The sequence below is a fragment of the Vulpes vulpes genome, chromosome 12 (genome assembly GCF_048418805.1).
Source record: "Vulpes vulpes isolate BD-2025 chromosome 12, VulVul3, whole genome shotgun sequence".
NCBI classification, from domain to species: domain Eukaryota; kingdom Metazoa; phylum Chordata; class Mammalia; order Carnivora; family Canidae; genus Vulpes; species Vulpes vulpes.
The window spans coordinates 176,714,932-176,742,682 of record NC_132791.1 but is presented as its reverse complement, the minus strand read 5'-3'; the positions used below and the strand labels follow the sequence as shown (position 1 = coordinate 176,742,682).

The 27,751-nt window shown below is 43.7% G+C and overlaps 2 protein-coding genes across 11 annotated transcripts in view; both read right to left on the bottom strand.

The window, feature by feature from the left end:
* The window catches only part of CFDP1 (craniofacial development protein 1), a 137,477-nt gene extending 136,829 nt beyond the window's left edge, over positions 1–648 (bottom strand). For 5 of the 7 annotated variants that reach the window (XM_072731511.1, XM_025993060.2, XM_072731512.1 and 2 more), the window contains exon 1: positions 360–577. In XM_072731511.1, coding sequence (XP_072587612.1) covers positions 360–423 — 64 coding nt within the window. In that variant the 5' untranslated portion in view covers positions 424–577. Of the gene's footprint in view, positions 1–359 lie in introns of all 7 variants that reach the window. The other 2 variants (XM_025993061.2, XM_072731514.1) reach the window with 2 other exon arrangements.
* A 6,623-nt stretch (positions 649–7,271) lies between these two features.
* TMEM170A (transmembrane protein 170A) lies at positions 7,272–26,821 on the bottom strand. Of its 4 annotated transcripts, none has more exons than XM_025993062.2 (3): positions 26,267–26,821; positions 13,266–13,436; positions 7,272–10,758 (listed from the first exon to the last, which is right to left on the bottom strand). In XM_025993062.2, exons 1-3 carry the CDS (start codon positions 26,397–26,399, stop codon positions 10,628–10,630), a joined length of 435 nt encoding a protein of 144 aa, XP_025848847.1. In that variant the 5' UTR covers positions 26,400–26,821; the 3' UTR covers positions 7,272–10,627. The 4 variants fall into 4 exon arrangements, with proteins under 4 accessions (XP_025848847.1, XP_025848848.1, XP_025848849.1 ...); XM_025993063.2 differs by having other exon boundaries at positions 13,335–13,436; positions 26,267–26,670; XM_025993064.2 differs by lacking the exon at positions 26,267–26,821 and adding an exon at positions 25,419–25,552.
* Between the last annotated feature and the right edge of the window lie 930 nt (positions 26,822–27,751).

Here is a 27,751-nt window from a genome sequence, read left to right as displayed (position 1 = left end):
CTAGCAAGTCCCTCGGGACGCAAGGAGGGTCTGACGACAACCTACACGGCTCACGCCGCGTCCCATTAGACGTGAACACTGGTGCGGCCGCCCCGGCGCCTGCGCCGACCGACCCAGCCAGCGCCCCCGGGGCAGGCCAGCGTCCACGTGCGGGTTCCCGCGCTCCGAGGGGGGCGGCGGCTGCGCGAGCCTCCCCCGCGCGCGCGTCTCGGCCCGGGGCGGTCGCGCGGACGGGAAGGCGGCGGAGGAAGTGGGGCTCGCGCGGCGGGGCCGCGGAGCCACGCACGCCGGGCCCAGAGCGCCTCACGTGAAGCGGGGGGCGGGGCAAGCCTTCCCTCGCCTCCGGCCGAATCGCTCACCCGACGGCACGTAGTCTTCGTCCTCCTCCGAGGTGGAGAAGTCTTCAGAGTCGAATTCCTCCATGTCGCTGCCGCGCGGGGCGGGCGGAACCACACGACCTCAGCAGCTGCCCCAAACGGCAAAGCTCTAGGGAGAGAGCATAAGCTGCAGCGGGGGTGGCGGCGGCGGCGGCGGCTGGGGCGGGCCCCCCCACCCCGCTACGTGTGCGCACGCGCAGAGAGTGTTACGTAGTCCAAACGCGACACTTCCAGGCCAACGCCTCGTGCCCCTGACGGGACTGTAGTGCTTGACTAGAGTCCAGGCTCCGCGCTGAAGCGGTGCATGCCGGAACTTGTAGTCTTTGGCACTGTCGGGTCTCTTTGCTTTAATAAATGTGCTTAAACAGAATTACGTGTCCGTGGGGATATTGCTGACCTTCGTTACTCATGGGTTGGTATTTTCTAGTTCGCTTACTTGCTTACACTGACTGTAACCCCGAAAATCAATATTCGCGGTGCTTTCTGAGGTCATTCGCGGACATGCGCAGAGGGTGAAACTCGAGTCCAGCAGCGGTGCGGTAAACCAGCTGAGATTGAACGAGGCAGGCGCAGTGGGCTCTCTTGCTTCCGCTCTCTGGGTGTAAAGGATTGTCTTTTTCTCTGTATACTTAGGGCCGTGTGCGGTTATTTGCATTTTTGTGCTTTTTGGTGGTGATTTCGCGGTTTAAAATGACCGCCCAACGTAGTGGCGGTGCTGCCAGTGCTCCCTAAGCGCAAGAAGGCTGTGAGGTGCCTTATGGAGAAAATACGGTTGCTAGGTAAGCTTCGTGCAGGCGCGAGTTGTAGCGCTGCTGGCCGCGAGTTCGATGTTAATGAATCCACAATCCGGTACATCCAAAAAAAGAAAAAAAAAAAGGGAAAAGGAAATTCGCCGATCTGTCCGGGAGGCCGCCCCGCAAAGTGCGCAAGTGTCTATGGTACGTGAGGAAGCTATGGAAAAGATGGAAAAACGACTAAGTTTGTGGATTCACGAGATGACAACCGACAGAAAAGGCGTGGTGGACGGCATTGTCTTGAGGCTGAAAGCCAAAGAAATTTACGGTCATGAAACCCAGGGCCAGAAAAACGTGAAACCTTTCTCCGCCAGCGCTGGCTGCGTGGCGTGAACAATGTTAAACTAGCAGGTGAGGCAAGTTCTGCAGATCAGGAGGCTGCGGGAGAATTTAAAAAGCACTTGCTGAGTGTTATACAGGAGAAAGGATATGTGGAAGAGCAGGTTTTCAACGCTGATGAGACTGGCTTATTTTACAAGGACGTTGGCAGAAGAACCTATATGACACAAGTGGCCTGCAAAGCCCCTGGCTTTAAATCATTACAAGACTATGCAACCTTGCTCTTGTGCACCAATGCCAAGGGCGACTTCAAGTGCAAACCCCTAATGGTATACAGAGCCCAGAATCCACAAGCACTTACAGGGAAAAGCGTCAACCATATGCTGGTCCATTGGAGGAACAAAAAAGCCTGGATGACATCCGATTGTTTCACAACTGCTTCATACCAGAAGTTGAATGCTATCTCCAGGGCAGAAACCTTGCCTTCAAGGTTTTATTAATTTTGTTTTTGTTGTTTTTGTTTTTAATTTTTATTTATTTATGATAGTCACACACACACAGAGAGAGAGGCAGAGACACAGGCAGAGGGAGAAGCAGGCTCCATGCACCGGGAGCCCGATGCGGGATTCGATCCGGGGTCTCCAGGATCATGCCCTGGGCCAAAGGCAGGCGCCAAACTGCTGCGCCACCCAGGGATCCCGGTTTTATTAATTTTGGATAATGCCCCAGTCCGTTGCTTGAGGAACTCAGAAATGCCCATCCCAACGTAGAAGTTCTTTTCATGCCCCCAAACACTACATCTCTCATCCAACCCCTGGATCGGGTATAATAAAAGCTTTCAAGGCACACTATACCAGGGAGCTTTATAGCAAGGCTTTCGAGGCTCTCAAGTCCAACACAGAGACTACCATGTTGGACTACTGGAAGTCAGTTACTCTACACAGTGTTATTGATTATGTTGAGACAGCCTGGGACAGCATCAAACAAGCTACTCTCAACAGCTGTTGGGAAAATGGCCAGAGTGTGTGCAAAATTTTGAAGGCTTTGAAGGTGTTACAGAAAGTATAAAGAACAGTGTCAAAAAGATAACGCATATCACACAGCAAATAAGTGGAGGAGGCCTTGATGACATGAAGGAGGAAGATGTGGAGGAAATTTTGGCAGAGAAGGCAATAGAACCCACCAATGATGGGATCCCTGGGTGGCGCAGTGGTTTAGCACCTGCCTTTGGCCCAGGGCGCGATCGTGGGGACCCGGGACCGAATCCCACGTCGGGCTCCCGGTGCATGGAGCCTGCTTCTCCCTCTGCCTGTGTCTCTGCCTCTCTCTCTCTCTCTATCATAAATAAATTTAAAAAAATAAAAAAAAAGAACCCACCAATGAAGACCTGGACAAGGTGGCAAAACAAGGCATTGGAGTTGGCAATGACGAGGATGGTGATGAAAGTCAGTCAACCTAAGACTTCAAGACTTGACCCTCTTGGGCAGCCCGGGTGGCTCAGTGGTTTAGCACCGCCTTCGGCCCAGGGTGTGATCCTGGAGACCTGGGATCGAGTCCCACGTCGGGCTCCCTGCGTGGAGCCTGCTTCTCCCTCTCCCTGTGTCTCTGCCTCAGACATGTACCTGTGGAGTAGCTCTCTGTCTCTGTGTCTCTCATGAATAAATAAAATATTTTTTTAAAAAAAGAATTGACCCTCTTACAATGACTAATATATCAGAATGGAATTCTGCCTTGGAAAGAATTTACAATGACATGGAAGATAAATAAAAATTTAAAAAAAGGGGGGGGGGATCCCTGGGTGGCGCAGCGGTTTGGCGCCTGCCTTTGGCCCAGGGCACGATCCTGGAGACCCGGGATCGAATCCCACATCAGGCTTCCAGTGCATGAAGCCTGCTTCTCCCTCTGCCTATGTCTCTGCCTCTCTCTCTTTCTCTCTCTGTGACTATCATAAATAAATTAAAAAAATTTTAAAAATGACACGGAAGAGTGTGACCCTATGCTTGATCGCAGCCTTAAATTTAAATGCCTGACCTCACTGGCATTTGCCCCTTATGCCAAGATGCTTAAAGATTTGAGGCAAAAAGCCAAGCAGACAAGGCTGACCCAACTTTTTGAGCCAGTTTGGGAGGAAAAGTTGCCAGCTCTGTCAGCAAGTCATGAGAGGCAAACTTCTGAGGTTGAATTGCCAAACACTGACATGCTGCCCTGTTCCCCTTCTGCAGAATAAATTCCACCAACCTCTTCCTTGGTTTTTGGGGGCAAGCCAAGGTCAAGAGGTTTAACCACACTGTGTGCTGCAACACACATCCTGCTGTTCCATCAACAGTAAGATTTTAATTACCATTTTAATGAAATCTCTAATTTCTTTCAGGACCCTATTTGTATTACTGTGCAGTATATAGTATGTGTTCACAATACTCTGAATATCGTTACGTGTTTACTACATGTACTATATACGTGTACTGCATGTGTGCATAGACTGATGGAAAGAGTTAAGTAATACAGTGTCAGTGTTGTAGAGGACATCACACAAAAATGCTATAATTAAAATAGTTTTATTATAAAGAAATACTGCACGTAACTACTGTAAGAAAGATACGTTAAATAAGGTGTCTTTGAACAGAAACCTACATAAAACAAGATTACATATTGATCAGTTGACAAAAATATTGTGACCAGAGACTCGCAGGAACCCAACCCTGTATTTCCCCCAATAGTGGTTCAGTACTAATTGAGTGTGCGCAGTGACTTTGTAGACATAACTACTGTGGACAGGAATCAGCTGCATTTTAGAATTCAGACAACATCTCCATGAGTCCTTCAAGTATATCCATATAGAAGTATAGCCATATACAATCTTTATAACTTTACCAGACTAAAACTTTTAAAATTACAATCCAACTATGGGAGGCAGTAATCAGAAACAAATGCAGAGGAGACATCAACAATTAAAATCCTCTTTGTTCAGGTTTAGTTTTCCAAGGTTTAATTTTCAGCTGAAAATTGCTGCTTGTTGATACTCTGGATGACTGGGTCTGAGGCACCTAGTCCTACAGTTATCTCAATTAAAAAATAGCTGAACATCTGTGATTAAAAGGACATTACAATGGCAGTATGCCAGCAAACTTTAAAAAACAGCCTAATTGAAACATAATTCCCAGACCATAAAACGTACCCATTTATAGTACACGATTCAGTAGTTCTGGTAAGTTCACACACTTGTGCAACCATCACACCAAAAACGAGCCTCTTTCCCATTTCTTCCCAATCCCCAGCCTCAAGCTTAATCTTATTGTCTCTATAGATTTGCCTATTCTGGACTTTTCAGATAAATGGTATTATACAGTGTGTCTTGTCTTCTTTCACTTAGCACATCTTCAGAGCTAATTTCTCTTAGACGTGTACCTGTGGAGTTGCTTGATCACATAGTAATTCTGTGCTTTACCTTTTAAGGATCTGCCACATTGCTTCCCAAAGCAGCTGAGCCATTTTATATCCTCAGCAGCAATGTATGAAGAGTCCAGTTTCTGCACACCTTGCCAATACTCGTCTTTTTTATTAAAGTCATCTTAGTGGATGTGAAGTGGCATTTCATCGTAGTTTTGATTTGCATTTGCACACTTCCCTGATGACTAATGATGTTAAGCATCTTTTCACATCTTTTCATGTCTTTATTGGCCATGTTACATGTTCTTCTGAGGATGTCTATTCAGATCCTTTGCCCATTTTAAAATCAGGTTGTCTTTTTATTGTTGAGTTTCAAGATTTCTTTATGTATTTTAAATATCAATCTCATAAAACATAGGCCTTAAAAATATTTTCTATTGTGTGCCATCACTTCCTTAATGGCATTCATTGAAGCATAAAATTTTTTTTGGGCAGCCCAGGTGGCTCAGTGGTTTAGCACCGCGTTCAGCCCAGGGCCTGATCTTGGAGACCCAGGATCGAGTCCCATGTCGGACTCCCTGCATGGAGCCTGCTTCTCCCTCTGCCTGTCTCTCTGCCCCTCTCTGTCTCTCATGAATAAAATCTTTAAAGGAAATTTTTTTCTCATTTTGATGAAGTCCAATTTACCTATTTTTCTCTTGTCCTTGGTGCGTTTGGGGTTCTACCAAAGAAGCTTTTGCCTAGCTCAAGATCATGAAACTTAACTCTTGTTTTCAGTTTTATAGTTTTAGTTTGTGCATTTAGGTCTATGATCTTCCTTATGGGAGGAGAAAAGAATGGATGTGAAATTAGGACCTGGTGTTTGGGAGTTTAACATGCTCAGCCTTTTCCCTTGGATAGCATTAGTGAACCTGCAGTGACACACCAGGACATAGCCCTTTGCCCCATCAATGAGGTCCAAGTCTGGGGAAAAGGATGTGTTGGGGTTCTCTAGCGGACTCTCCTCCAGCATCATCTCATTTCTCCGTCTTTTTTTTTTCTCCCAGTCTCTTTACAGCTCACTAGCACCCCATACATTTGTTCAAGTTAACAAAATTTCTTTTAAGATTTTATTTATTCATCAGAAAGAGAGAGAGAAAAGCGCAGAGGCAGAAGCAGACTCCCTGAGGAGCAGGGAGCCTGATGCGGAACTCGATCCCAGGACCCCAGGATCACAACCTGAGCCAAAGGCAGACTTAATGGACTGAGACACTCAGGCACCCAAATTCACAGTTTCTAACCACTTTAATGGTAATCAGGGTAGGAGCTACTTTCCATTGTTTCAAATAAAGAGGCCAACTCCAGGCCAAAGGCATGTGTTGTTTGACCTGGAAAGCATTTTATGTGAAGTCAGATTAGTTGCAAGTGCTTAAAAATGGAAATTTCAAATAATCTTGATTTCCAACTTCTCTTGAAAAACTGGAAAATCTGGCTATTCTGGGCTCAAAATCTCACACAGTAAAAATAGGCTGGAAATAAGCAATGGTTGGCCCCTTTACACAGGGCTCTCCAGTTGGCCAGAGTACAAATTCCCTCAACTCCCTAGAAAATTCCTGGTTCATTATTACTGCGTTTTCTTAGCAATGATTTATGGGGTCCTCTCTACCATACTGCGCACGTTTAGCCCCTCATCTCACACAGTCTATTTCCATTGTCCAATCTTGGGTTATCACCTTTTGAAAATTGAAGAAAATTTCCTCCCACCTTGAGTCCTGGATACATATAATCCTGGGGGTTTCTGGTTGAACTCTGCATGTAGAGTTCTCCTGGGGTGCTAGAAATTGTTCTGTACCTTGTTGTGAATGGTAGTCACATAAATATGTGAATACATAAAAATTCATCAAGCTATACATTTAAGATTTGGGCACTTTTCTGTGTATTATACCTCAATAAAAAATAGAATGGGTGGACAGTCTCCTGCCAGACATTATATGTCTATCTACACCGCCTGTGACTGCAGTGGTCATCTATCTTGTGACCGTGACACCCAAATCGAACAATTTGCTGAAAACGGCAGAGCAGAGGAAGACTTCTATGATGTCACCAAGAGTGCCAAACTAACGTTGGAGCTGCTCTTCATGTGAGCCTACTGTTGGAATAATTTTTGTCATACACTATGTGAGCTTTCAGCCATCCCAGTGTGCAATCAGACAAAAAGCTTCTTGATGGTAGAGACAGCCCACAAAGTGCATTTAACAGGACTGAAGTACACATGGACATAGTTTAATCACTTCCTTGAACAAGAATTTTACCAAAATTAGTAAGAAGTTGGACATAAAAGAAATAGAGTTAAACATATGTAAAGCATTCAGTTACTGAAAAACTCAAAAATTTAAGTCGGACAACTTTACTGCAAAGGATTAAATTCATTGGCCACTGAAAAAAGAAAGAACTATTCCAGGTAACAGAATTGAAATTCTTTATTGATAAACATTTTACCAGAATTAGAAATGTCAGTAGAAAAATAAAATTTAAATAATTTCCATCGTACAAAGATTTGATCATTTTGACTGTGGCAGTTAGTGAAATAATCTCATACAAAAGTTAAGCTGATTTTCATCACAACCAGCCTAACAGTGCACAAAACAGAAACACACGGTCACAAAACTTTCTGCGTCTGTGTGGATAGCTGATGGCACCAAGGCTTCACATTCCAGGAAATGGTGTCTTAGGCAAGCTTGGTATGCACTGCAGTTGTATTAAGAATTTAATTCAAACCAGAGCAGTCAGAAAGGACACTGAAATCAGAAGCTAACATATAATTTAAGATTTAAAAAAACATAAGGAATGGTTTAGTTATTTGCATCAACTTCTCCCTGGTTTAAACATTTCCTAAGAAGCAATGTTTTGCTGCAAAATTAAAAAATGAGTTAAGAGCACAAATAGACATTCTTTTCTTGGAATATTTATTACACATTTGTATATGGACTTGTCTTCATGAAATGCCTTCATCCCAAACCCCCATATTAAAGACTGCAGCTTTAATGGTTGAGAGCTGCCTCCTTCTCTCCTGCATAAAAAACATTAAAAAAAATAATAAATAAAGGAAAAGTAGATGTCCAGCTGGGAACGGGTGGTTGCACAGGCCCTAAGAAAGCCAGCTGTTGGCAAAAATTCTTAAAAATTATATATGGTAAAGTAAAATGTTCAACACAAATGCAAATATTTTTCCACTTAAGTGACCACCCACAAATAATTGTGTATTTGAGAAATTAAAAAAAAAAAAAGCCCAAAGAAAACTAGACATTCTTTATATCATTCAAATAGTTTCTCCTTAAAAACATTTCAAGCTACAAAGCTCAATGCATATGAAGGTCTATATAAATTTATTCACAGGAGCATGTTAATATATTGGAGTGGATGAAATCCTCAATAATTTGAAGATACATCTTATATTTGAAGTTTTTAAAAAGTGGATAACCATAGTACAGCAAAGAAACAGATGGAAACAAAAACATCTTTCAAAATGCATTAATTTTTGTGTCTTAGCTCTAATAACCAAATATTTAAATCATCAATCAATACGTTCAAAAATTAGTATTCAGGGAGAGAGGCCTAACAACCACAGGTCTATATGTTCAATTCGAAAAATTCTATCCAAAAGAATATTTTAGGTGAGAATTCTAATAAGAGGCATACTTCAAGGGAGATGATTATAATCATTTGCTATAACAAAAGATAAGAATGTCTCAAATGTCTTAAAATGAAGAGCTACTTTGCAAAATCACAGCTCCTTGAACTGAAAAATGTTGAGTCTTATTTAGAGACTTAGGGGCGCCTAGCTGGCTCAGCCAGTGGAGTATCTGACACTTGATCTTAGAATCGTGAGTTCAAGCCCCACACTGGGCACAGAGAGAACTTAAAACTAAAATCTTGGGGCATCTGGGTGGCTCAGTTGGTTAAGTGTCTGCCTTTGGCTCAGGTTCCCGATCTCAGGGTCCTGGGATCCAGCCCCATGTCTCTGCCGCTCCTCCCTCTGCCCCTCCCCTTATGTATGTGCGTGTGCTCTCTTTCAAATAAATAAAGAAGATCTTATAAAATAAAATCTTTAAGAAAAGGACAAAGTTTGCTTGAAAGATTTTGAGCACTGAAGAGCATTCCTTGTTGGGGAATTTATAAAAACATTTGCTGGCATTCCAAGCCTACTTATAACTTTCCACCTGGTCTGAGCATATGTCACTATAATTTTGCTAAGTAGTCTAATGGCTTCTTAGTTAAAGAGAAAGTGTCCAATTAATTTTCTGTGATCTCTTTCCCCTTTGACTTTCCCTGGTTAGTTGGTCCTTCTGGCTATTTTTAATCAGAAGCCGGAGCACATGTTGCTTTAAATGGAATGGATGTGTTTGTGTGTTTGTGTGTACATGACCTCGTGGGCTGTTAGCCTCACTGTTACAATGAAAACTTTCCTTTAAAAACATCAGATTTGATGATCAGAAACTATTCTGAACCAGAGAACAAGGACTGTATTCCATTTAACACAGTTGAGGTGGTAAGGATCAAGGTAGACAATTTTTGCAATCATTTCTCTTTTGAAGGTCACAGTTTTCAGGCCTTTTAATGAAAAAGAAAGTTAGGCAGTAGAAGAAAAATTAAGATAGCTAAAATTGGGTTTAAGAAACTTGATGTTTAATTCTCTGTAAGGATATACATTCTCTTAAAGGGAAATATAAATGTGGAAGCATATCTGAAAATTAAACTTTAGGCACTTTCTGGGACTGACACCAATACTGTAAAAGTGGTAATCACAGTAAGACCAGGAAATTAATAACCACTAAGTCTAGTTTAAGCTGCATTTCTACAATTTCAACCAAAGTCACTAAGAAAAACTATAGCAGAATGTTTAAAAAAATTTTTTTTGGTACCTCAATGTCCAAAGAGCATTCTAGCCAACCTGGCTTAAAATTCTGAACTCAAGTTATTTAATAGGGTCTGTTCCCAATTTAACTAAACAAAGTCAATAGAATGAAAGTGATGAGAAAAGGGATACAGGAATTCTGGGGGGGAAAGTCTCAATTAGCTAGCTTATTCTGATAAAATATACAAAACAACAACATCTCTTAAAATATATTAAGTAATCAGAGGTCAAGATAGTTATCCATAAAATGTCACATCATCTTTTTCTTTCAACAGTGGATATGAAGCCACTACTTGTGTTGTAGGATTTTTTTTCCTATTACATTTTACCAAATTTGTTCTCAAAGCTCTACTCAACCAAAACCTACTTGGCACTTAATGTCATTCATATGTAATGAAAAAAGAGCCTGCCAAAGATTAATCAAGGTTAGATTTTAGTACAAGGTTAGATTTTGGATTTTACTATACTGTACAGTATAGTACAGTATACTCTGCTCAGAAAGAAACCAGTATTTTTCATAGCTTCTCTGAAATATGCAACACTACATTTTCTCACAGAATATTGTAAATTGCAGTGTGAAGGATGTCAACCCAGAAACACTGTTGACCTAGCATGGGTAAAGATGCACCTGTAAAACTGCTTAAATTAAACTTTAAAAAAGGACAAAAAAAGTGCTAAGAAACTCAATTTGTTTTGGTTGAGAACAATTGGAGTCCAGAAAGATCTTCAATTCCTGGAGCTTCAAACTGAAGAAAGGGCTGAGATGTCATTTTTCACATACTTCTTCATCCAAGTTTCTTCCATTTGAAGAATTAAGAAAACACTACATTCCATAATGTATTCTTTTTGAGGATTCCGTAAAACTTAGGTTCAGTATCATGACATAAGGCTATCCGCTATAGAGTAGCTAAAACCCGTAAAAAGGAGACCACCACTACACAAAACGTCTGTCCAGTGCCCAAGGTGAGGGCTTCAAATGGTATCATTTCCTTTCCTGCTGCTCGGTACACTCCAGCAATTGCAGCACCTGTTCAAAAATTCAAGAGGTGTTAAAAAAAAAAAATCAAGGTTAATATAGTCAGGAAAATATAGCATTTAAAATCCTATTGTACGTAGAATGTTCTAGATTGTTTTACATTAAAATTTAAATATTGTAGAAATGTTTTCTTTTCCTTATACTTTTTTTGCTGCCTACTCTAGGGTTTTAAGTATTCCCCATACAATTTGCAAATCTCTTAGTGCTTTTAGATGTTGAAAAGTGAGTTCTTAAAACTGAGACTCCTAGATTCACAGAATAAAATAATCTGGAAGTCATAACCAAAAGCACAAAGATATAGCAATTTCCACATGACCCAATTACAAATTCAGAAATATCTCTTCTTTGCCATGCTTAGCATTTAACAGGTACCTTAAAAAAATCCCGGTAATGAATGCCAACAAAGCTTCTATGTGAGACTAAGCAAGAAATATTTCAGAAGCCACAGGGAATCCTCAATCCACCCTCTACTGTACTCAGAATTTCCCTCTCAAAGTGGATAGAGGAGGGAGCAGAGGATGAGAAAAGGAGGGGATGGCTCTACACTTGTGAAGTTGTTATTAATGGCATGAGGGGAGAGTTCCTAAGGGGATCCTTTCTGTTCCAGATATCATTGTTTTTATTATGTTAGTCACCACAACTTCCAAGAAACTGAATAAACCAAACACAAACATCTTAATCTCCCTAGAAACCCATCTGAATTGCTATAGGGACTCAGCATTGTACCAAGAAAGCCAAGAATTCATTAGCTGGACAAAAAATAGACCCAAAGTTCCCAAAGGATCCTCCTCTTAAAAAACTGTTCCAAACAGATGCTCTTTGGTCAGTGTGTTCATTCACGTTAATATTTATTTACCTCTACGTCTGATAAGGGATGATCCCTATTCTCATCAATGTTCAGAACCAAGCCGAGACTCAGAAAGCATTAGCATGAACCAAACTTTGAATAATACAATATATAGCATCTCAAATCAAACGTCTGGGATATGAAAGTATAATAACACATTTGAAGAAAGAGAGCAAATTAACCATTATCTGTATCGTTGCCTGGAACACCTGTGACTTTGAACAGTCAGTCTCCAGTGGCTAGGCATATACATACTGTTATTAACATCTGCAACAAACCCATTTCATCAGACCCTTCTTAGTTCAGCTCCAAAGAGAGTGGGCTAGGTAGAAAGAAGTGTGAGAAATTTGAAGTAGGCCCTAAAGTGGGGTCTGGATGATGAGGCAGGGAAGAAAGGGAAAAGCTGGCCATGGGGAGCAGCAAAACGGGAAAAGAGACTCTATTCAAACTGGAGTCTTAAAAATAGAACGGACAGGCTTAGTGCAGTTTCTAAGTGTTCGGTATTATATTAAGTTCTTTAAACATTTCCTTTTATCATCACACAGCATCCAAAGTGGATGGTATTATTCTTATTTTACTGATGAGAAATCTGAGACAGGCCCTAGGAGCCAGGAGTCCAACAAGGAAACTGGAGCAGGTCTCTCAAGAGCAGCAGCAGGTGATATAGTTAAAAATACTATATAAAGCCAGTTATGGAAACCTTAATGCAGACCGGAGAAAACTGGCCTCTTCCTCTTTTTACCACAAACTTTTCATCACCTACAGAACACACAGAAATGAGGCCACTTTATCCCCCCCCAAAAACTCAAGTCAAAGAAAAGACAGAGGGACAGTTCTGTAGAACTCAAGACTTAAATTCATACATTACAAATTAGAAGGAACATTATGTTTCTATTTTTTAAGCACATATTTGTTTACATACATACTAAGAAAAACGTCTGAAAGCATATACCAAAATGCAAATTGTGGCTTTCACTAAGGGATGTGATAATGGAGTGTTTTTAGTTTTGCTTCCTTAAAATTTTTAAATTATATAAAACATAAATGATATTTATACTTAATTGAGCTTAAAAATGATTTAAACTTATTCTCATCTTTGTGACATGACTAAAAGTCAAATGATTTTTTAAAAAAGAAGTAAAAATAATGTATTTGTTATATCAATTTTTATTCAGAAAGTTCTGAGAGGGGTTTTGGAAAAATACTAGAAGACAAATCAGGTACTTGTCTAAACAAGAATTCTTGCCATTGCAATTAGTCTTCCATCCCTCAAGTGACCACTTGAATGAGAAGAAACTCATCAACAATCTTGGGATGCCATCAGTTAATTGATAGATAGCGGACAAGAAAGAAGCAGTAGCTTCCAAAAACATAAACAGCTTCTCTTACTAGTAACCTATCTCACAAAACCTCATCTGGCTTACATGAAAGATATGAGACAATATAACTTAGGAAATTAAAGATGTGAGCCAAATAATGGGCAGAGGTGGGATTAAAGGTAGGAAAAAAAACAAAGACACTAAAAAAAGGGCCCGTGGTTAAAAGCCACTTTTTTTTTTCATTTTACTCCGACATGTTTCTAAAATGGATCCAGAAATTAAGTGACTAGTCATATGAAACGTTTTGACTGGTATTTTAATGTCTAACATACTTGTCAAGATTCCAGCAGTAATTGGTCCCACGATGCCCATCAACAGGATGCTTACAGACATGAACCTACCATATTTGTGATGTCTGAGGGTGAAGAGGGCCAGTAATCCAGCAGGGACATGGAAGAAGAGAGAGGACACCAGTGCCCACAGGAACACACCATACCACATCTCTACAAGGGAAAGCAAAGAAAGGTTGTAAGCCACCGACCTTCCTAGCACACTGATTACCAGGGGCTAGTCATACCCGCTTATTTCATTTTCAAAGCCATCCAGGTGCAGTGTAGGTTCATCAGTCAAACATTCAAATATTGATGGTTCCAGAGGGATCAGCAAACTATGGCTCACATGCCACCAGCTTGTTTTGTGCATAAATTCTTACTGTAACACAGTTGTGCCCATTCATTTAAGTCTTGCCTATGGCCACTTTCAAGCTACAAGAGCAGAGCTGAAACAGAGCCCGAAATATTTACTATATGGCCGTTTCCAGAGTAAGTGGCTCAACCTCTAAAGTGGCTAATCATTTTAGTCTTTTAAAATGAAAAATGTATACAATTTTATTCATTCAACAATCATTTTCAAGACAAAGCAGTACGTATCAGTCCACTGCCTCTTAGAATAGCAAAGTTCCTTAAGATATGAAATAAACACCAGAAAATAGGAGTGTCTGGCTTAGAGACAAATGGCACATAGTGATGGAGGAGCCAGTTCCTATGGGGAATGTCTAATTAACTTTTAAGATGACTGCAATTCAGGCAATGTTAAAATATTTGATAACCAATGTGTGAGTCCCCTCGGAAAATAGAAAAAAGGAGGAGGTAACAACCATCCTGCCGTCATGACTTTGCAATCTGGAAAACAGCACACATAGCAATTTCCCCCACTGAGCCCAGGCAAAGCTTTAGAATTCTCAAAATAGCCCTTTGGTGCCCACATGGATACAATGAAGGTGCCACGTCAGATAAAATCTGTTATCCATCCTTGCTTTGGAAGCAGGTAAGTAACAGGCAATTTCAGAGATCAATAAACAGCCTAACTCAGCACTACGGTCATCTAGACCAGTTAACCCTTTATGGGGGGGGGGGGTGCAGTCCTGCGCATTGCAGGATATGGAGCAGCACCCCTGGCCTCTACCCTCTACTATATGTCAGTAGCACCGTCTCCCCAGTTGCAACAATCAAATATATTTCCAGACTTTGCCAAATGTCCTGGGGTGGGGATGGGGGTCAAAAATCACCCCGATTAAAAACCACTAGTCTGACTGAACTAGAGGGTCTATAAAATTAAAAGCAGTTAAAACATAGATGGGGGTGCCTGACTGGTTCAGTCAGTAGAGCATATGACTTTTGATCTCAGGATTGTGAGTTCAAGACCCACATTAAGGCATGGAGGCTACTTTATTTTTTTTTTTTACGATTTTATTTATTTATTCATGAAAGACATGGAGGAGAGAGGGAGGCAGAGACACAGGCAGAAGGAGAAGCAGGCTCCATGAAGGGAGCCCAATGCGGGACTCGATCCCAGGACTCTGGGATCACGCCCTGGGCTGAAGGCAGGCTAAACCACTGAGCCACCCAGGGATTCCCATGGAGCCTACTTTAAAAAAAAAAAAGCTAGAGACAGATGAGGTCATGTTATAGTGGGTTTTGAAGGCCAGACTAAAGACTTCAATGTGAGAGCCCTAGAAGCACCATTAAAGGTTCTTTTTATTTTTTTTTATTTTTTATGATAGTCACAGGGAGAGAGAGAGAGAGGCAGAGACACAGACAGAGGGAGAAGCAGGCTCCATGCGCCGGGAGCCTGACGTGGGATTCGATCCCGGGTCTCCAGGATCGCGCCCTGGGCCAAAGGCAGGCGCCAAACCGCTGCGCCACCCAGGGATCCCCACCATTAAAGGTTCTAAGCAGTAAAGAGTCATCAGGACATTATGTCACAGGTCCCACCTTACAGAATACAGACCAGAAAACCTTTCTGGAGGGTAATTTAGAAGTGTACATCCAAAAAATTCCAGTGTGCATGCCCTTTGCCACAGTGACTTTACTTCCAGGAATACCACCTGTAGGGATACACCTGCAGGTGAGGGCAGAGGTACGAGGTGTTCCAAGCAGCACGATCTCTCATGGCAAAGGCTAGACATCAACTGCTTGCACGTCAATGTAGGACTTGTCAAATACATTTTGGTGCACCCACATAATGTAACACTACACAATCACATGAAAATATGGGATAGATATTTATATACTGAAGGGATAAGATGCCCAAGACACAGTGGGAAGTAAAAAAAAAAAAAAAAGCAAGCTGCAGAATAGTATATAGAAAAAGATCCTGTTTTTGCAAAAACAAAACAAAAGAAACAAACAAACGTGTCTGTAAATAATTCTATGTACTCCAGAGAAGAGTCTGGACATAGGTGCATTTAATAAATATTTACACATGAGCTGGCCCTCTTCTAAGTGCTTTACAAATCTTAACACAAGCAATCCTGTCACAAATTTATGAGGCACAGATCCTGAATATCCCTGGCCCTAGACGAGGAAACAGAGGCAGAGGGGGGAAAGGAACTTCCTGGAGTCTATATACTGCTGGTGAGCCCACACTGCCAGCAGGAGGCAGAGCCCTGTTGTAGTCTAGTTGGAGCCCGGTTGGAGCCTGACACCCGAGGCCAGGCTCTCATTCTCTATGCTGTCTCGTGCTGTACAGCAAGCAACAGAAAAGTGTTATTTCTGGGGAGTGGGATAGGTTGGGGGAGTACTGATAACCGTTCTTTTACTTTGACCGTTTTTTCTCTTTTTTAATTGTGAGAAGTCCAATGCAGGGCTTGAACTCATGGCCCTGCAATCAAGACCTGAGCCAAGATCAAGTGCGGGCTGCTTAACTGACTGAGCCACCCAGGAGCCCCTACTTTCATTTTTTAAAAAAAGCTTTTCTAGCTGCTTATTGGCTTTTACAAAATTACTATAAAAAACACTAGAGAAAGAAAAAAAAGAGCCTTTGTTTCTAAAAGAGCTGTTCAGGAAGGCTGATCTGATCAGAATGAACAATTACAGAGACAATGAGGAGCACCACTGGACCTGGGGATGGTGGAGAGCAGGAAGGGGAGGATCACAGATTTTTCTCAAAGTTGTATCTGAAGCTGTACTTGAAGCAGTTGTAAGGATTACTGCTGTGCATGCTTTCTTTCCAGATTATTTCTGAATTGTTGGAGGTGAGAGATTAAGAGTGGAGGCCAAATCCCTTCAAGCCACCACTGACAGCGTTGTCACTGATGACTGTTTGATTCTCAGTGTTCATTCTGACTCACAAAGTTTCAACTAATACCATATTCTGTGGCACCTGGGGGGCTCAGTGGTTGTTGAACCCTTCAGCTCAGGGCATGATCCCAGGGTCCTGGGATAGAGCCCCGCATCAGGCTCGTTGCAGGGAGCCTGCTTCTCCCTCTGCCTATGTCTCTGCCCCTCTCTCTGTGTTTCTTATGAATAAATAAATAAACCTTAAAAAAAAAAACATATTCTACACATACCTAAATTAGGACACCTAGTCCAAGTTTGGATGAAAGGCTCCAAGTGAAAGTATCAGGCATGCCCCATCTAGGGCTCAAGGCTTATTAAAAATAACAGACGAGGGATCCCTGGGTGGCGCAACGGTTTGGCGCCTGCCTTTGGCCCAGGGCGCGATCCTGGAGACCCGGGATCGAGTCCCATGTTGGGCTCCCGGTGCATGGAGCCTGCTTCTCCCTCTGCCTGTGTCTCTGCCTCCCCCCCCACCCTGTGTGACTATCATAAATAACTAAAAATAAAAAAAATAAAAAAAAATAAAAAATAACAAACGGGGCAGCTCAAGTGGCTCAGTGGTTTAGTGCCACCTTCAGCCCAGGGTGTGATCCTGGAGACCCAGGATCGAGTTCCACGCCAGGCTCCCTGCGTGGAGCCTGCTTCTTTCTCCCTCTGCCTGTGTCTGTTCCTCTCTCTCTTGCTCTGTGTGTCTCTCATGAATAAATAAATAAAATCTTTTAAAAAATTTTTAAATAAAAAATAAAAATAAATAAAAATAACAAATGACTATGGGTACTTGGGTGGCTCAGTCGGTTAAGCATCTGCCTTCAGCTCAGGTCACGATCTCAGGGTCCTGGGATCGAGCCCCATGTAGGGCTCTCTGCTCAGCAGCAGGGAGCCTGTTTGTCCCTCTCCTGCCCCTTTCACCCTGCTCTCTCAAATAAATACATAAAATCTTAAAAAAAAAATGACTGAGGGTGTTTTGGCACTCTGGTAAAAAGCTATTAGCTAACTATAAAAAGTTTCAAACCATTTGTGAAACTTTTTTTTTTTTTTTTTGCTGAAGATAGATTTTCAGAATAATTTAATAATACTGTTGAAACTGGTTCTGTTTGATGGTTTGGGAAATTCTGCTAAACCAAGTTAGATGATGCAATATGGAGCATAAAGTGATTCAAATAGGTAAGGTCCCAAGCTTAAAAATTAAATATGCATAATGTAAGAAACTAATATGTTTAAAAATATATTATACACATACTAATTAACTACTGTCCCTCTGCCAAAGAAAAAAAAGACACCTTTCCAGTCAATAGTGTTGATCAGAAATTGTAGGCAGGGTTCTCAATTCTCAGGGTTTGAGCCCCGTTCTCCTTGGAAACAAACCTATACTACCGCAGCTTCCGTTCCAGCCTCAAGCCAGAGCTCCTCTCACTTCCACAACTTAGGAGACTCACCCTCTCTTCTTGGCAGCAGCTTGCAGAGGTTGCACTGCCTAGCATCCAGATACTGTCCCTCCAATAAATGTGTACCTGCCAGAGCTTTTGTACTCACAGATCCCTCCTGCCCGGGCAGCCAATGTGCACGCTGGCTCAGTGAGCTGTCTGGTCTTCCCAGCCTAACCGTCCCCCCCACTGCCCCACACTCCCCTCCCCCATCACCACCTACTGCCACCTTGACCCCAGGCCATGAACAGCACCATGCCGTACCCTTCCAGAGCAGTAACCCCATCTTCAATCCCACAGCCCTTACTAGCTACTCAGATCACTCACAGACTCACCTCCATTCCACCACCTAGTCTGCTAAACCTTATGGTGGCACCAGGAATATGACTGTTCCAGGGTGGACAGAGGGATGCAAATCTGCCTCTGAGCACTCAGAGCAGTTGCCATACTGGTTGCTGGCTGCCACAACTGACTTGAGACCCCACCAGTGACCTGACTCCGTTCTCAGGTCCTGCTGGAGGTCCCCAAGTTTTAGAGGTAAGAACTGCTTTCCATAGCAACTCAAGGCACTGCTAGAGACTGGCTTCACACTGGATGCCATCGAGCCATTAGGACAGTGAACTGGGAGGGTAGGCCTAGACCCACCAAGACACACCAACTCACAACTTCCATAAAAGTGGGTCTGATATGGGCAGCCTGGGTGGCTCAATGGTTGCTGCCTTCAGCCCAGGGTGTGATCTTGGAGACCCGGGATAGAGTCCCAGATGGGGCTCCCTGCATGGAGCCTGCTTCTCCTTCTGCCTGTCTCTGCCTCTCTCTCTCTCTCTGTCTGTCGTCTCTTATGAATAAATAAATAAAATCTTAAAAAAAAAAAAAGGTGGGTCCAATAGGATAAGGCCTTATAAGAAGAGAAAGATCTCTCTCTCTCTCTCTCTCTTCCCTGTCATCTCCCTCTCTCTCTCCCTGCCATGCGAGGACATCGAGGGCACTCAATACAACATGGCCATGCTGGCACCCTGATCTTGGACTTCCAGGATCCAGAACTGTGAGATAATAAGTTTCTGTTATTTAAACCACTCAACATAGGGCATTTTGTTACAGCAGCCTAAGCAGACTAAGAACCAACACTCACTTATTTCCAATCTCCCTGGAGAACAGCATCTGCCCAAGGAGGATTGCTAGGCCACCATCTACATCTCCAGTTTCCTATAAGCTGAAAGGCCTATTTGTAAACAAGGATGAGCATGGCAGGGCAGCACTTCCCTGAGTTTCTGAGAAGGGGACACACACTGCACCCTCCTACAACCTTGAGCTGCATCCATTAGCTACCTCAGTGCCTACATATTTTATATAGCGTCACTTAAGTCACATTAAATAGAAAAAAAAGGCTTTATTATGTTAGATGAGTAGTATAGTTTATAAAACACTTTTCAGATAGATGAGATTATTACGGGACTCTTAATAGCAAAGGCAAACCTCGATCAATAAAACACTTAAAAGAAAACTAAGTGATTTTCCTTTAACCTACTGTACCTTAATTTGCTATTTAATAGCTATTTATTGATCAACATATAGCACTTTTCATTTCTCTGGTTCAACACGCTGTCAAAAATCTGTGTCTACATATCTTACAGCGCTTCTTTGTTCACTATTTCAAATCAAGTGCATTATCTTCAGCTTTGCTTACTCTGACAGTTAAAGTCACATCACTTCCCCCTTTATGTTGAAGTATAAAGCAGATAAGTTATCTGTAACAAAAAAATTTTAAGGGGACACCTGGGTGGCTCAGTGGTTGAGCAGCTCAAGTCATGAACCTGGGGTCCTGGGATTGAGTCCTGCATCAGGCTCCCCATAGGGAGCCTGCTTCTCCCTCTGCCTATGTCTCTGCCTCTGTGTGTCTCCCATGAGTAAAGAAATAAAATCTTTAAAAAAAATTTATAAGGGGAAATCAGATTGAGCACTAGTGACAGAATGGGCTCCAAAGATGTCCACACTCATCCCCAGAGCCTGTGCATAGGTGGCAAAGGCAGTTTGCGAGTGTGATTAGATTAGGGGTCCTGGAACAAGTGAGTGGCCTTGCTTCTCTGGGTAGGGCTAACGTAATGACAAGGATGCTTGCAGGAGGGAGGCAGAAGGGTCAGAGAGATTTGAAGATGCTCTGCTGCTGGCTTTAAAGACAAGGGGAGGGGCCGTGAGCCAAAGAGTACAGGCAACTTCCCACAGCTAGACAAGGGATGGAAACCAATTCTTCCAAGAGCCTTCAGAAGGAAAGCAGAACTGCTGACCCATTTGGGATTTCTGACCTCCAGGACTCTAAGATGATAAATCTGTGTTGTTTTCAGCCACTGAATTGTGGTAAGATGTTACAGGAGCAACAGCAAACTAATACAAGCACTAAGAGTCAATTCATTTGACAATCAAGTATGTACTGAGCCCACCACATAGGATTCAGGCCCATCAATGAAATAAGACAAGACACAAGATGTGCCCACAAGGGGCTTATTATCTTTAAGAATCTGTTTTTCAGGAAGACATTTCAGTTAGATAAGCTACATAGGTTGCAGATTCTTCTAGGTGAGTTCTGTATTCTCAAAGGGGGTTAGCAATGGCTGGCTCCCCTGACCCTCTTACTTCCACAGCAGAGTCATCCAATTTCCAAGCAAGGCCTCAAGACCAACCTGGCCCCGATTAATAGCAGTGGAAGAAGCCTAAGCCAAGTGGGCAGGGTGAGGCTCAGCACTCAGCTATCCTTTTAGCTGGTCCCACTCTATTTTATGCTCCAGGTCAAACAACCATACGAACACAGTCAGCTCCTCTGAAGCCACGGTTCTAAGTAGACCACATCAGTCCTCCCAGGAACTGTAGTCCTACCTGGTCCTCAACTCAATGCTGAACTGCCTTGATACTAACTGCCCACTAGCCTACATCTCTCCATGCCACTCACTGTGAGACCCCTCCCTTACTGAACCCCCTACCTACCAGGGGGTCCATCTGTTCTCTTGCAAAATAATAAGAAATATATATATAGTTTTCTGCCCTAGTTCCTGACACAGGAACCTAAAACCCTTAAAATAGTGGTGCTGGGGGGGCACCTGGGCAGTTCAGCCAGTTAAACATTAGGTCATGATCTCAGGGTCGTGAGACTGAGCCCCATGTTAGGCCCCACGCTCAGCAGGATTCTGCTTAAGTCCCATTCTTCCTCTGCCCTTCCCCCCACATGCACACATGCTCTTTCTCTCTAAAATAAATCTTTAAAAAAAAATGTAGCACTAGAAAAATCTTTTGTTCTAATGTTTAGTCTTTGACCATGGTTTCTGTTACAGAACTCCTAAAATCCCTTGGAATTTCCAGGCACTTCTTTTGTTCTCAGGACGGAACTCTTTGTGGGCTGCAAGGTGGTCACCAGAAAAAAATAGGTATTATAAGCATGGAAATTTCAGGCCCACCCTCCATTCTCTAAAAAGGGGAGAAGGGCTGGAAGTAGATTTAATAATCAATCCTGGGTACACGATGAAGCCTCCATAAAATCCCAAAAGCAAGGGATTCAGAGAACTTCCAGGTTCAGAGAATACACCTATGTGCAGGAGGGTGGCAGTCTCCCAAATGCACAGGGACAGAAGGTCCTTTGTTCAGAATCCCCTATGAACCTCACCCTACATATCTCTTTATCTGATGTTCATTTATATCCTTTAATATCCTGTGTCCTAAACTGGTGATCTAGCAGCTTTCCTGAGTTGTGTGAGCTGCTCTAGAACTTAACCACGGAAGGGGGTCATAGCAATCTCCGGCTGAGAGCCAGCTGGTCAGAAGCACACAGGACAATCTGGACTTTTGGCTGGCATGTGAAGTGGGGAAATTGAGCCCTTAACCTGTGGGATCTGGTGCTAACTCCAGGGAGACAGCATACAAAATAAACTGAGCTGCAGGACACCCAACTAGTGTCACAGAACTGCTTGATGTGCAGAAAACCCATATAATTGCTGTCAGAATACTGCGAATGCGAGAATAGTGTAAGAATAAAAGAAAGCAGTGAGTTTTTCCTAGAGACCCTTCCACTCCTAACAGTGATGACCTGCCCACTGGGACTACCCACTGTGGGTTGCCACTTCTTTCCTGACACTACTGAGGGACTGCTTGCTCATCCCTGGTCGTGCCCATCTGGCCTGCCTCACCCCAGGGGTCTCTTGGTCCTAGCCTGGCTAGATATTGTCTGTCCTGATCTGGCCTTCCAACTATTCTCCACACAAAGCCAGAAAGTCAGTGCTAATGAGGATGAAGTTGATAAAGTATTCTAAAGTTGCTTGTGGTGATGGTTGCAAACTCTGTTGATGCTAAAAAATTGCTGAATTGTACACTTAAAAGAAAAAGTCCATCAGAGCATCCCTCCTCTGCTCAAAGCCCCCCAGCACGACTACCCTTCGGAATCTGACCTCACCTCCGCCTTCCCACTTTGCCCACACTGTTCCATTCTCAACGGCCTTCTTTATGTTTCCTAAACAAGCTCCTATTCCAGGGCTCTGAACCTACTGCGCCTTTGCTCAGAATGCTCTTTTCCCAATAGCTGTGTGTCTTGTCCCCCTTGTACTTCAGATTTCAGCTCCAATGGCATCATCATAGTGTCCCTGTGACCTTAAGACAGCATTCCACCCCTGACACACAAGACCCACCACTCATTGGCCCAACCGTCTTACACTCACCACTGACTGTTCCTTTCTGTTCTTTTAATTTTATTTTCTTTCTATCCCCGTCAGAATGAAAGCTCCTTTGTTTTGTTCCCTACATTTTTACTTGGTACCTAGAGAAGGCAGGCAACAGACCTGAATAAATATTTGTTGAGTGAATGAGTAAATAATTGGTCCAATTGTGACCCATTCTTTTTTGTTTTTTAAACTGTTGACCCATTCTTGACTCTAGCAATGGCACAACCAAAACACAAGTAGGTTTAACCATCACATACTTAATGTTCATATTAACAAAATTCATACCTTCAGAGAGTTAATACCATTCCTGTTAAAAGAAAAGGTCTGCCTTTCTTGGCATTCAGATTTGCCAAAAACTGATGACAACAACAAAAGAAATCTGAACAACTTGGAATAAGGAGGGTTAGGCAGAAATCTAAATGGCTAAATTGCAAGTGCAGGTAAAAAAAAAAAAAAAAAATCAATTCAAAGCTTCCTGATAGTGACAAACCAGAGCATTCTAGAGCGGTGATTTTACCATAGTGACTTAGCATAAAGTGCAAATAACCTTTTCTGTGAGGCCAAAATAGGAACTATTCCAGATTCAGGTCAATGAATGGAACTCACTGTAAGCAGGCTTTGATGCCTCTAAAAGGATCACACTCCATGTGCCCAGAACATCTATTAGTCCAGTTAAAGATGAGACATAGCAGGGAGGCTATGTGTTTACCCATCACATTCAGATCAACTTGAGGTCAAGGGTTCTGTCTCATGCATGTTTATACCCCCAGCCCAGAGTGTGCACTGGGCCAAATACATACTTCCTGAATGAATAATTCCTAGTGATCGACACCTCCAAATTATACATCCACTGAAGCACCCATAAAATCATGTACATATGGCAGTTTCTTATTTTCAGAATAATTTCTGAAAGCAAAACAATTCTCATTGTCATAGCTAATATAATGTTAAAACTACTGTCCCAAATCCACTTATCTCAATCTTAAAAAGGCAACAAAAGCCAGACAGACTAAAGAGAATATTCAGTTTCAAAGAAACCTTGCATATGACTTATCACAAAAGGCTTAAGGTACCCTTTCTGTGGAGATCTGATAAACACCACCTTAACCAAACGATTATTAATAGCATTACTGATACTCACTGATGTCCAATGTTTCCTGATGTAATGCAGTGGGAAATGGGCATCACCTATATAGATAGTATTCTTTTCAGATTTACTTATTTTACAAGCAAGGAAAGGGAAAGAGAGAATCTCAAGGAGACTCCTGAGCACGGAGCCAGCAGGAGGCTCCATCTCACAATCCCAGGACCATGACCTGAGTCAAAATCAACAGTCACCGGCTTAAACGAATGAGCCACCCAAGTGCCCCTTGTATTCTTTTTTTTTATTTATTTATGATAGTCACAGAGAGAGAGAGAGAGAGAGAGAGGCAGAGACATAGGCAGAGGGAGAAGCAGGCTCCATGCACTGGGAGCCCGACGTGGGATTCGATCTCGCGTCTCCAGGATCGCGCCCTGGGCCAAAGGCAGGCGCCAAACTGCTGCGCCACCCAGGGATCCCGCCCCTTGTATTCTAAACAAAAATGTTTATTTGAATGTAACCATGAAAAAGTAATCAGATAAACTTAGATTATGGGACTGTCTAGGAAATTAACAAAATTTCAAAAATATCAATCTCAAGAAACAAAGATGGAGCAACTGGTCTAGATTCAAGGAGACTAAAAAAGACAATAATTAAATGCAATGTGTAATAGTTGATTAGATCGGTTTTTTTTTAAAATAAAAAAGCTATAAAAGACAGTATTCAGACAATTGGAAAATTTAAATAAGGCCTATACATTAGACAGCATTATTATTATTTTTTTTAATTTTAAGTAGGCTCCACAACCAACACGGGGCTTGAACTCACAACCCTAAGAGTCGCATGCTCTATGGATTGAGTCAGCCAGGTGCCCTTAGACACCATTATTTTATTAATGTTAAATTTCTTGGGTGTGATATGGATTTTTTCGCTAAGACAGGAAGTGGACTTGTTGTAAAACATGCTTAAGTATTAGGTGTCAGGCACCATCACTTAATAACTTCTTTTCAAATGGTCTGTAGAAAGCAAAAATGTTTCTTCCTTTGAAATGGCTCTGTAGAAGGTAAAAGTATACACATATACATACACATACGTAATACATGCATATATGCATAGAGATGAAAAAACACTAAAAATATCAATAATGAGTCTAAGTGAAGAATATAGGTTCTTCATTACACTAGGACTTCACTTTTCCAGTATGTTTGGAAATTTCAAAGTAAGAGTTGGGTGGGAAAATAAGAAAACAAAAACAGGCTACTCTGGTCCAGCACTACCTCCGGACTGCATGAACATTTCATTTTTTAGACAGTGTCTCCAGAATGCCCTACATTTCTGTTGTCACTGTCAAATGTGATTTTAGGTTTTGAAACAAAGTTGCCAGATTATCATTTTAGGTATCGTTCCGAACTAACATCTGCATCTGCCCCAACACGGTTATCAACAGTTGTCCGGGAAAACACTAGGCAGGTAATACACAGTAAGTCCCCGGTGTCCACTGAATGGCGCCTGGCAGTCGCTTCCCAGCGGTGAGAAATCACAGGTGCCTTGTTTATGACCGCAGTCAGTAATCCGATCGTCCCTCCTTTGCGGGTCTCAGGCCCAGTTCTCGAATTGTTTACTAAGTCACGATACCAGTCAGCTTTGCTGGACAACTCACCCTCGCCCTTCCATCACCACGTCGTGTCTTCTTGCCTTTAAAGTCCAACATCGAACTGTGCCCTCCCCTCGAAGCTTTTATCATTTATCAGCCTTCCCCCAAGTAATTTCTCCTCCTCCTAGCTTTCTGAGCACGCTAGCTTTCCACCTCGTACTATAATCTTGAAAAACCCTTACACCAGGCCCAGCAGAAGCTCCAGTGGGCGTAAGAAGAAGGAAAAGGGATCTGTGTCAAAGATCTCAAACGCACGAGTGGGGGACTCGGCAACAGGTCTCGGAAAGTGATTCCTAGAAAGAGAAGCCGGCGGAGTGGGCGCCTCGGGACGCAGGTGCGAGCGGTCTGCAGACCGCCGGCGGGCGAGAGGCGAGACCGCACGCCGAGGGACGCTGCGCTCGGGCCCTCGGCCCGCCAGACGGTTCGGCGTCCGAGCAGACGGAGCAGCGCGGCCGGCACGCACCACAAGGGCCCAAACAGGAGGGGCGACCGCCTCCGGGGCTCCTTCGGGTCCCAGTGTGACCCGGGGGCGTCTGGAACCTCCAAAAGCAACATCAGTCCGGGCGGTGTCCGAGCTCCCTCCGCTGACCGGCCCCTCGCGGCCGCTCGCTCCGCTCAGGCTCCAGCGCCGCGTCGCAGTGACCCGCCCGCGGTGCCGGCGAGGAAGCGACCGCCGAAGGGCTGTCTCCGCCGGCTCTCCACGGAGCGAGCGGGAACCCCCTTCCCCGAGGGTGGGACCGCCCGGCGCAGGGCGCCCCCTCACCCGCCCGCCCCCTGAGGAAGGGGCGCCTCGCGGGCCGGCGGCGGCGCCGAGGCGCGCACTGCGCAAGCGCGGCACGGGGCGGGGCCGGTACCTGGGAAGGAGCAGAGAGAAGTGGAGTTGGGGCACAGGGTCCCGTTGCCCACCCGCGGCACGAGCTTCAGGCTGAGGATCTGCTGCAGGAGCCCGGCCGACCCGCCGCTGCCGCCGCTCGCCTCGTGCTCCATCCCGCCGCCATTCACCGCAGAGAGCCGAGGAGAGCGTCCGAGGTGCTGTCGAGGCTCGCTAGCACTCACGGACTAGAGCGCTCCGCGCCTCCGCCGCCTCAGCGTCACCCTCGAAGGGGGCCCTCTTCCTCCTAGCCCAACGGCGCGACCTAGTGAGGGGCCCTCCCTCCAATCACAGGGCGCCGCAGAGGGCCGGGGGCGGGGCGAGGGTTGTTCCCGCCCCTGACGTTGCGTGCGGCTCTCCGAGACCCGGCACCCGCGGGCTACGCCCCCTACCGGGCAAGTCTCTCCAGTCCATTAGGATGCGCTCTACTCTGCCCTTCTCTGCAGCGCCACCTAGAAGAAAGTGGAGGAATTGCATACCGACCCCAGACCTGACACGTAGATTTGAAATGGATCTGGCGATGAGAACCTGGAGGAGGCTGGAAGACAATACAGCAATACCTTCAGTATTTGGAGGGAAAGTGATTTTTTTGAAAGCTTAGCTTACTTTAAATTAAAAAGCATTGCGTGCAAAATTCATAGTATTTTACATAATATTAATTCAAGAATATTAGCAAGTTATTTATTAGAGTCCCCCGCTTGAAGACTTTGAGAACTAACGCCGGTGCCTCAACACCGCAACTGCAATTTTGCATTAACGAAGAAACATATCTAAAACAGCAACAGTAGGGGGATCCCTGGGTGGCTCAGTGGTTTGGCGCCTGTCTTCGGCCCAGGGCGTGATCCTGGAGACCCCGGATCAAGTCCCACATCGGGCTCCATGCATGGAGCCTACTTCTCCCTCTGCCTGTGTCTCTGCCTCTGTGTCTCTCATGAATAAATAAATAAAATCTTTAAAAATAAATAAATAAACAAAACAGCAACAATAGGCATATAAAAGCCATGAAATATTTAATAATGCTATCTTTGGTACATTTCCCAGACCACCAGAGTGTGTGAGAAATGGAAGAAACCAATTATTTTAGGGTTATACAACAATCAATTGTGTATCACATTAGGAAACATTATTTTGAATTTACAATTCTTTTTTTAAAGATTTTTATTTATTTATTCATGAGAGACCCACACACAGAGAGAGAGAGAGAGAGAGGGGCAGAGACACAGGCAGAGGGAGAAGCAGGCCCCATGCAGGGAGCCCAACGGGCCGGCCTCGATCCCGGGACCCCAGGATCACGCCCTGGGCTGAAGGCAAGTGCTGAACCGCTGAGCCACCCAGGGATCCCTGAATTTACAATTCTATCCCCAGTCAAATTCTGAATCAAGAGGTTTAAAAAAAGACATTTAAGTGCCTGGGTGGCTGAGTTGGTTAAGCATCTGCTTTGGCTCAGGTCATGGTCCCATTGTCCTGG